This window comes from Etheostoma cragini, chromosome 9 (assembly GCF_013103735.1).
Source record: "Etheostoma cragini isolate CJK2018 chromosome 9, CSU_Ecrag_1.0, whole genome shotgun sequence".
Classification (NCBI taxonomy): Eukaryota; Metazoa; Chordata; class Actinopteri; order Perciformes; family Percidae; genus Etheostoma; species Etheostoma cragini.
The window spans coordinates 26,113,414-26,123,131 of record NC_048415.1 but is presented as its reverse complement, the minus strand read 5'-3'; the positions used below and the strand labels follow the sequence as shown (position 1 = coordinate 26,123,131).

At 41.8% G+C, this 9,718-nt stretch overlaps 2 protein-coding genes across 2 annotated transcripts in view; both read right to left on the bottom strand.

The window, feature by feature from the left end:
- Window positions 1-2,579: 2,579 nt before the first annotated feature.
- On the bottom strand, window positions 2,580-6,346 carry si:dkey-86e18.1 (uncharacterized protein LOC557342 homolog). Its single transcript, XM_034880612.1, has 5 exons — window positions 6,169-6,346; window positions 4,856-4,896; window positions 4,680-4,754; window positions 4,397-4,586; window positions 2,580-3,398 (listed from the first exon to the last, which is right to left on the bottom strand). The coding sequence occupies exons 1-5, from the start codon at window positions 6,233-6,235 to the stop codon at window positions 2,836-2,838; spliced, it is 936 nt and encodes a 311-aa protein (XP_034736503.1). The 5' UTR covers window positions 6,236-6,346; the 3' UTR covers window positions 2,580-2,835.
- A 1,814-nt stretch (window positions 6,347-8,160) lies between these two features.
- Window positions 8,161-9,718, bottom strand: part of caiap (CARD- and ANK-containing Inflammasome Adaptor Protein) — a 4,925-nt gene continuing 3,367 nt past the window's right edge. Inside the window, exons 3-4 of the mRNA XM_034880643.1 lie at window positions 9,269-9,491; window positions 8,161-9,180 (exon numbers count right to left, since the gene is read on the bottom strand). Coding sequence (XP_034736534.1) covers window positions 8,431-9,180; window positions 9,269-9,491 — 973 coding nt within the window. The 3' untranslated portion in view covers window positions 8,161-8,430. The remainder of the gene's footprint in view (window positions 9,181-9,268; window positions 9,492-9,718) is intronic.

Sequence of the window (9,718 nt, the reverse complement as noted above, 5' to 3'; positions counted from 1 at the left end):
GCTCTCACTGTGGTTCGCTGGATTCCCAAAGCTTTGGAAATGGCTTTATAACCCTTTCCAGACCGATAGATCTCAATTGCTTTCTTTCTCAATTGTTCCTGAATTTCTTTGGGTCTCGGCATGATGTGTACCTTTTATGGATCTTCTGGTGGACCTTACTGTGTCAAGCAGCTCCTATTTAAGTGATGCCTTGATTGTGAACAGGTGTGGCAATAATCAGGCCTGGGTGTGGCTAGAGAAATTGAACTCAGGTGTGGACAACCACAGTTATAGTATGTTTTAACAAGGGGGGCAATCACTTTTTCACACAGGGCCATGATGGTTTGGATTTTTTTTCACCTTTAATAATAAACACCTTCATTTACAAATTGCATTTAGTGTTTACTTGTGTTGTCCTTGACTATTGTTTAAATTGGTTTGATGTTCCGAAACAGTTAAGTGTGACAAACATGCAAAGGAACAGGAAATGAGGAAGGGGGCAAACACTTTTTCACACCACTGTATGTAACACTGGCTTTTCCTTGTCTTTTATTTTGCTTAAAGGAAACACAACAAAAAGACATTTGCCATCACTAAATATTAAAAAACCAGATACTATATTGTGTTAAAGGTGCAGTAGGACTCATTACCTCCAGTCCTGTTACCCGTCTCCGGCCAGCCGGCCTCTCCTCTCGGTCCCCCTCCCGCGGCACCCTGCTTCTGCATGTCTCTGTCTCCGTCTCAGCTCCCAGCTCCAGTGTCTTCCCCTCTGCTCTTCGCTCCTGGCTCTCCCACGCTTCCCCTGAGTATCCTCCCCCTCGAGACTCCCCAAGCTTCCCCGTCTCTGCATCCCTATCCCTGGCGTCTGCTTGCCCGTTTCCCCTCTCAGCTCCAATAAATCCCTTTTGGTTTTTGTGAGGCATGCGATTGAGTCTTTCTGTTCCTTAGCGCAACACTAACACTTTTAACATAGGTGGGGATTCCTTTTTCTCACAGGGCATCTAAACCATGTCCTGAATATTTATCTTTGGTATTCAACGTGTTTAATAAATGCATTATTTTTATTAACGTCGTATGACTGTATCAGTCTTGATGAGACAGTGTGTACGTAAACAGTGATGCAGCAGTTTCAGTAGCACAAAGCGTATTACAGGTGGGAAGATGCTGCTGCCACATGAAAAGGCCATATGCCTCTGCATTGGCTTTCCTGCATGTGAGAAGCTGGTAGCGAGAGACAGCGATACTTCACTGAGGGTGAGAATTAACCCCAGGCAATACCTCAGATATGAACTTACGGGAAAGTTACGCACACAGCCCTTTCCTCTCTGCTCGGTGAAGAGTTAATACCATTGTGGTCTTTCTGCCACTTTATAAGTTTGTTACTTAGGATGCAGAACAATCACACTGCTCCTTCGTTGTGGTTTCTACCGTTAATGGTGGCTTTGGTGATTTTTCAGAAATCTTTTTGACTCATTGACTTCAAAATTTCATTGCCAGAAATTAGTAGCCCTGCAGTTAGGCCTGCACGATTCGGGGGGAAAATATGAATCACAATTTTTTAGCTTAGAATTGTTATCTCTGCTACGATTTTTTCCTCACAAAGTGTAATGCTTATTCCACACTTGAAACATGATAAAAAACTAATTGGTAGTACCAAACATAATTTTTTTTCGGGGCACCTATACCACATAGCGCAACACCACAAGCCTGTAACCATATAGGCCTCAATGAAGAGAAGGGCGGGGGGGCATTGCTGCGCTTTATAACCTATTTTATAGTATACAGTCTATGTTTAAAACTCACAGAAGAAAGCAGTAGCGTTTCTGATGCAGTCGGCTCGTAAAATTAAATTCGAATCAAAGTCATTTAAAAAAAAAAAAAAAAAAATCAAAGTTATTTAAAAATTAAATCGTGAATAAGGTGAATTAAGAACGTGATTTTATAACGATTACTCGTGCAGGCCTTGTTGCAGTGCAGAGCAGGGGGCCTATAATAACACTTTGTTAACTGCTTTGTTATGAGTTACATCAATTGCAAAGCTAAGCTAGTCTGATGTCCTGTTGTGTCTAACTTAGTCTTTGTTTTGTGTGTATTTTGGTACATGCACGGGAAGCTTGGAGGCCTCTGCCTTGTCCACGGTCCTTTCATTTCCTTCTCTCCATACCCCTGCAGAGACAAAGGGAAACCCGCCATGCAGTGTGCATTCAGAGCTCTAACTAAAAGGGTAACCACGTCAAACTAAACCATAAACTGTGCAGGGTGTCTGCACTCTCTCAGCTGCTGTGCCTGTTTCCCAGAAGTGTCATGCGGTCCTCGCAGCATCTGCAGAGTGGGTTATAGTGGGAGGGTGGCGTGGTGGGGGTCTAACCAGGTCGTGTTCAGTACTGCTTCTCCAGTCAGTAGAATCAGGCAATGAGACTAAAATGAATCACTGAGTCAGCAGGTATCTGTCTATTACGTCGGTTTCTCAAAGCCTCATTGCTTTCTGTTGCATAATGGAGATGCTTGTGGTCATGACTGATAACCTATATTCAGTACTACTTGACAATTACAGAGAATGTCTCATGCTGAAATGAATGACATTACACGAAATGCAAACATACCTTTTCCCTTACGCAGCAGGTGCTGTGAGCGGGGCTTTAATATTCAGATTTTATGTATACCAATGACATGTCGAGGTATCGGCGTGATGCAGTCATAGTCATTTTCAATTCAGCTCAGTTCAATTCAGCTAAAACCTAATCACAACATATTTGTTTTTGTGCGTATGAGCCACCAAAGGAAGCCTTTGAATGAGCAGAGCACTCAAAATGTTCCATAAAAGTCTTCATTGTAAAATGTCTTGATCAAAAAACGTTACATGTCGTACTCCTCATCAGAAGAAGAGTAACAATCTAGTCCCAGTACATGACCCGTCCTCTCTTGTGTTGTCCCAGTGATGGAGGATTTCCCAGGTATCCTTTCTGCTGCTTCACAGGCTGACATGCAGTCTCGGACGGCACTTTTCTGTCCAACAACAGATGCCATGGTTGGACCGCTATCGTTCTGTGCGTCTCTGCTCTGGGTTGAATATGTTTGCCTTAATGAAGCGTTAACGAGGTTTGGCAGGCCAGACTGCAGCACTCTGGCTAGGCTCTGTGTTTGAGAGGAGCCTCGCTGAACTGATGGTCCTCTGAACGCAGCAGTGCTCACCGCCAGCCTTGTATGGTCAAAGGAAAGGGGCTGGTCCTGGTCAGCACAGACGGCCTCTGAGGTTTCGGAGTTTGGCTTGTTGGGGACAGGGGTGGGACACCTGGTCGCTGAACGTCTCTCAGGGGCTGAGGTTTTGTGACATCCTGTCCTACTGCGGGCCAAGTCACTCTCACCTCCACTCAACTGACTGCTACCATCATATGACTCACGGGGCCGAGGGTTCTTAACTGTAAATGAAAGTGAAGATAGATCGAGGCATGAAGGTGAGCTCCTGGTGTCTTAAAGGAATAGTTCACCCAAAATGAAATTTAATCAGAAACAAAGTGTATTAGACTAGTTATAGCATATTAGGATTATACCGATTTTTGTCTGTCAGAGAGTGAGCAGCACTCTAAAGCAGCAGTGTTCAAAAGTATCTGGAGGCAAAATGCATCTCCAAGGGGATATGGAATAGAATGTACAAGACTTGATACAGTATCATTGAGTTATGTAATGTGTATAATTGACTAAATATACGGTTTTAAATATATGACAAAGAAGACAGGAGGCGTGGTTGGTGAAAGAGGGAATTATCAGCATTATCAGTAGGGCTGCACAATGTGAGGAAAATATGCAACAAATACCACAATAACAGTGGTAATGTGTACACAGTACTGCCTCTTTGCTGCTTTTAGTATACTGCTGAAATGCAACAAAATGCTTATTAAATAACCATTTTACAAATCCCTGCATGACTTATACATAGAGCGATATATATATATATATATATATATATATATATATATATATATATATATATATATATATATATATATATATATATATATATATGGTAAACATTATTGCACAAAATTGATATCGCTATGGCGATAAAGAAACACTATATTGTGCAGGCTGACTGGTTATTAAGAGTACTAAAAGTTAGACGTACTACATATTATATATACTTTGAGGCTTATACCTCGACACAGAGGTCCAGGGTTTGAGTCCGACCTCTGACAATTTCCCGCATGTCCCCTCCCCCCTTTCTCACCAATACATGTATTTCTACCTCTCTGTTGGGCTAATCAACCAGGCCAAACATGGATCTGCACCAGCCAACTTTTAATGTGCTTCACTTGTTTTTTCCGCTAACATTCTGGAATGAAATATTCTTTAACAGAGTCAAAACAAGATGATGAATATATCTGTTAGCTAATCAGAAAACATGCTTTGCCACACTGACCGATACTTGGAGAGTCCTGTGCCTCTGCTCTTCGTTTGCAGTATGCTCGAGGAGTCCATGGCTTATGTTTGCAGGTGGGGTCCAGAACTCGTAGTTTGGCAATGAAGCGTTTGTACTCTTTTTCTAAAGCCTCGATGCTCAGCTGGAACTCGGCTATCTTCCTCTCTGGGTAATGAGACAGCTGGGATTGCTGAAAGGGAAAAGACAAATACTGATATTATTCAACTCTACACAGGGAATTAAGAGTCATTAGAATCTGACACATTACTAACAATCCACTTACTTGCAAGTAATACTCTATTTCATTCTTGATGCCGGGGATCCACTTTTTCACAGAGGAAGTTGAATTAAGAGTAGACTGCAAATAAAAGAGTTGGCTCAAACAAACTAGTCCAAATAAAACTGAGTTAAGGTGAAGTGTTATTATTATTATTATTATTATTATGAATTCTTTATTACCAGCTTGGGTCTCCGCTCGTGAACATCTTTGATACGTCCCTCTGTAAATGATATAGTGAAACAAAACCTTAAAAGGTCCCCTGGCATGAAAATGTCACTTTTTTTTTAACATTAAAGCACTCATATTATGCAAATTTTCTCTTTACTAGTGTGTGTTGTAGCTGTGTTTTTGCCAGCTAGCATGCTTCCGCTAGCATATGCTACGGCTACCCACCTCGTCTCAGCTAGTTATATGTATTTCTATTTTCCTTTACAAGAACGTACTTTTTCAATATTATTTATGGTCACAGTTCAATTTCATTTACATTATGGTTACTTACTTTTGCTATATTACTTAATTATATATTAAATTTAATTTTAATGTCACTTACTTACTTACACTGCAATATATTTGTTTGTACTATGGCAACCGCACTTTAAAATACCTTTTATTTAATGCCACTTTACATTCATTCAATACCTTTTGCTCATTGTCTGCCTGTTGTTGTAATAAGGGAATTTCCCCACTGTGGGATGAATAAAGTATTATCTATTATCTTATCTAATCTAATCTAGTGACGTAGAAAGCCGTGCAGATTTCAAACAGCTGACTCGGAGACTGAAGACAGAGGACATTCAGAAACCAGATCTCACTCAAAACAGCATGGGTGTTTTTGGAAACAGAGAAAGAGACTTCAGATACAGTATTATGGGACCGCTAATGTCTATATAAAAGAGACTTCAGATACAGTATTATGGGACCGCTAAGGTCTATATAAAAGAGACTTCAGATACAGTATTATGGGACCGCTAAGGTCTATATAAAAGAGACTTCAGATACAGTATTAGGGGACCACTAAGGTCTATATAAAAGAGACCTCAGATACAGTATTAGGGGACCACTAAGGTCTATATAAAAGAGACTTCAGATACAGTATTAGGGGACCACTAAGGTCTATATAAAAGACTTCAGATACAGTATTAGGGGACCACTAAGGTCTATATAAAAGCATCCAAAGAGCACCATGTCATGGGACCTTTAAGGAGCTCTGTATACTCTGAGCAACATGGTGAATGCTAACGTTAGCCGTTAGCAGGCAATGTAGCACTGTAACGATGAGATGACTAGTTCTAAGGGGTACTACCTACATGCAGCACCTTAGTTAAGTTCCTTCTTTCATTTCAACCAGAGGGAGTTCATCTGTGAGTTAGCATCATTGTCAGTTAGCTAGCTAACAGTTAGAGCTAGCATTAGCTGTCCGTGCAGCAGGGTGTTTTTATCGGCCAACTATAAATGACATTGGATGTTATTGCTACTAGCTGCTTGTGCTTACCCTCTCTCTCTTTCTGAAGCCATAGTCTGTTCAATTTCCCTTGTTGTTTCTCCTCGTTTCTTGCCATTTCAAACGTTACTACTACTCCAGAGTCTACGGCAAACAACGGCTTGTTCACAACAATGTCACGTGACCCATGGCAGCAGTCACGTGATGCTAACAAACCGCGAGAGCAACTGCCAACGTCAGCACACGTGCACTTACCTGTGCAATAGACTGTAAAAACAAAGTATTGTAAGACTTATAAATAATATGTTCATGAATAATATTATAATCTGCAGCCCATATGTGCAACATTACATAGCAATTATTAAAATGAAAATGAAATTAAAGATACGGTTTTCTTATGCTTTTATATAGACCTTAGTGGTCCCTAATACTGTATCTGAAGTCTCTTTCATATAGACCTTAGTGGTCCCCTAATACTGTATCTGAAGTCTCTTTTATTTAGACCTTAGTGGTCCCCTAATGCTGTATCGGAAGTCTCTTTTATATAGACCTTAGTGGTCCCCTAATACTGTATCGGAAGTCGGAACACAGGCTGGGGGAACGCATGTTAATGTTAAAAAACCTCATAAAGTGAAATTTTACATATATACTGTATATATCCGTCTATATATTAGATCTGTACTCACTTTGGTTTCAGCAGACACCCCGAGTGTTGGCATTAGGAGAGAAAAAGTAAGATCAGTACATACTTCATCTGGATTAAAACATAATATGTCCACTGTAGTCCACTTAATTTAGAAGTTGCAACTCTATTTTTCAATCCAGAAATGTTTTTTAAATTACATTTTTGTATTTTTTTGCATTAATGTTCTGAGATGCTTATGTGCTCTCTGTTCAGCTAGCTCAATATTCCTTGCATTTGCTCAAAATATGTTTTATATAATATCTTTTTATGAACCAGGCCATGTTGAAGTGAAAATGTGTCAATTGGTTATTGTGAGAATGTGTTGCAAGAATCTGATGCAAGAGTCACAACAGAAACCAAATGAAAAAGTGATGTGGATGGATGAAAAATACCCCAAACGGCAAATGCCCCTACGTGAGGAAACACAAAACTATGAAAAAAAAAAAAAAAAAGGGTCTCCAGTGGTTTTGGTTTTGCTGTCAGCCGCTTGCCATGTTGGTCTTTTTTTTCAAGAAACACATCCTGAGGCAGATGTGAATCACTTGCAGTTATTTTCATGAGTTTATAATCATCCAGCCAACTTACACCTCTGCTGATCTTTTGTAGATAAAGGGTATATGAAATATACAATAATAGCCTACGTCTTTAACAGAATATTTTTTTATTCTAACCAACTGCAAGGACACATAGCAACCACTGCAAAATCTCGTTTCAACGACAATTAAGATAGAAAACACAGCACTGAACATCACAACCGACCCGACCAATGGGCCGAGCATAAGGGTAAAGGCTCAGTATTTCACTTGTATTGGAAAAAAATTGTCACATTTGCTGAAACGGTCGCTATATCCTGACAGGACTACATGAGATAGATAATCTGTGAAAAACAATTATATTTCTCTGCCTCCTCCAGGTGCTCCGAATGGCATTTCCCATTTTCACTGTGCCCTCACATAAGATTGCATAAGATACGCTTTTAATGAAAGTGGCCATCACGTGTCTAGTCTACACATACTGACTCAAAGAGAAAACTCTACTTCCATTGAGCTCTTAATTGGGATTTTATTTGAAAAGAGGGATTTACATTTAATTGATTGCACCGTTGTGACGAAAAGAGAGCTGAGCCAGAAGGTTTTCGCATGTCCAGCTGGGAGGAGGCCTCGGGGAAGACCCAGGACTAGGTGGAGGGATTATGTCTCCACCCTGGCCTGGGAACGCCTCAGCATCCCCCAGTCGGAGCTGGTTAATGTGGCTTGGGAAAGGGAAGTTTGGGGTCCCCTGCTGGAGCTGCTTCCCTGCGACTCTAAACCGGATGAGCAGACAAAGATGGATGGATGGATGGATGGATGGATGGATGGATGGATTTCATTACCACATATTTGCTTCATTACCAACAATAAAAGAGACTTTTGCAGTCTATTCTAACATCCACACAAGAAAAATAGTATTGCATGATTCTATTTCTATATTATTTTTTGTTTCTATCGCTATGTTTTGCAAAATGCATGTCCTCAAGACCTTTCACAGGATATGACATTTTGAGATAAAAGATGAATAGATAAAAAAGGCTGTTAGGCTGACTTTCTAATTTACAGTTCCTGTTATATGCTCTCTGAACTCCTCTCCCTTTATTTGATAAGAAACATCTTTCTACTGAGTAAATTTGCAATGCTCTCATGTTCTGGTGTGTCTCCACTCTTTGCCACCTGCAGCGGCGTCTTCCCCACATTGTTGGCCGCCTGCAGATTCACCTTCTTCTGCCGCCCCGCCTGCCCAGCTTGGCCCCAGTTTACAAGCCTCTTCACCACCTCCTGGTGTCCACCTCGTGCAGCACAGTGCAGAGGAGTGTCTTTACTGTGATCTGTGCTGTTGATCTTTGCCCCAGCCTCCAGGAGCAGCACCGTCACCCCATCGTGGCCCCTCTCAGCTGCAGCATGAAGTGCCGTTTTCCTCCATGTATTCGTCTCCTCTGTCCCTCTGTTGTTGAGTGACTGTAGAAGAGCTGAAACCACGCCGGCGTGCCCCTCAGCTGCTGCGTAATGGAGAGGTGTGGAGCCGTCCATGTCTTTAGCCCTTCCCTTTGCCTTGTGGGACAACAGTGAGGTCACAGCACTTACTTTCCCCTCCACAGCAGCTAGGTGAAGGGCAGTTTTTTTCTCCTTGTCAGGGGTGTTTGGGTTGGCTTTGGCCGACAGCAGCAGGTCCACCACACAGCTTTCTCCCTTGGAGCAGGCTGCCCAGTGCAAGGCTGTCCTCCCCAGCTTGTCTTTGACTCCTGGGTCTGCCTTGCCTTGAAGAAGCCGGGTCACTGAGTCTGCATGGCCCTGTGTACTGGCTAAATGCAGAGGGGTCAGCCCATCCTGGGTTAACGCATTTACCTAAAGAAATTACACAAACTCTCAGTCTCCACAACACAAACCCACATCTACAAAATGGACACTAACGATCAACTGGTTTAACAATTACCTGTGCTCCAGCTCTTAGCAACACATCAACAAGTTCTGGCCTGTTGCATTGAGCTGCCAGGTGCAAAGGGGTTTGGCCTTTAGGTCCAGTTATGTCTGGGTCTAATCCCTTTTTCAGCAACGTCTGCACTATGGGCACACTACCACCGTGGACAGCCAGGTGCAATGCTGAGGACAGATCAGATAAAGTAGCATCCAGTTTGGCCTGTTTTGATACCAGCACTCTGAAACGAAAAAAAGAGGTCACTGTTTAAAGGGGCGATATGCAGTTTTGGGCCATTTTGTTGCTGTTTTCTCATTTTCCTACAGTATGTTCAGAATAGTGCTGCAAGGATCCTGATGAGAGTGCGAAAGTACGACCACATCACACCCATTCTCCACTCACTTCACTGGCTTCTTGTTTCTGCTGGGTTTGAATACGAGGTCTCAATTCTCACCCACCAGTGCATCT

Coding starts and splice junctions, on each gene's coding strand:
- si:dkey-86e18.1 (XM_034880612.1), bottom strand. CDS start 6,235: ATGGCAAGAAACGAGGAGAAACAACAAGGGAAATTGAACAGACTATGG. Junction 4,755..4,855: donor ACGAGCGGAGACCCAAGCTG/GTAATAAAGAAT, acceptor TTTTATTTGCAG/TCTACTCTTAATTCAACTTC. Junction 3,399..4,396: donor ACAGGACTCTCCAAGTATCG/GTCAGTGTGGCA, acceptor TTTCATTTACAG/TTAAGAACCCTCGGCCCCGT.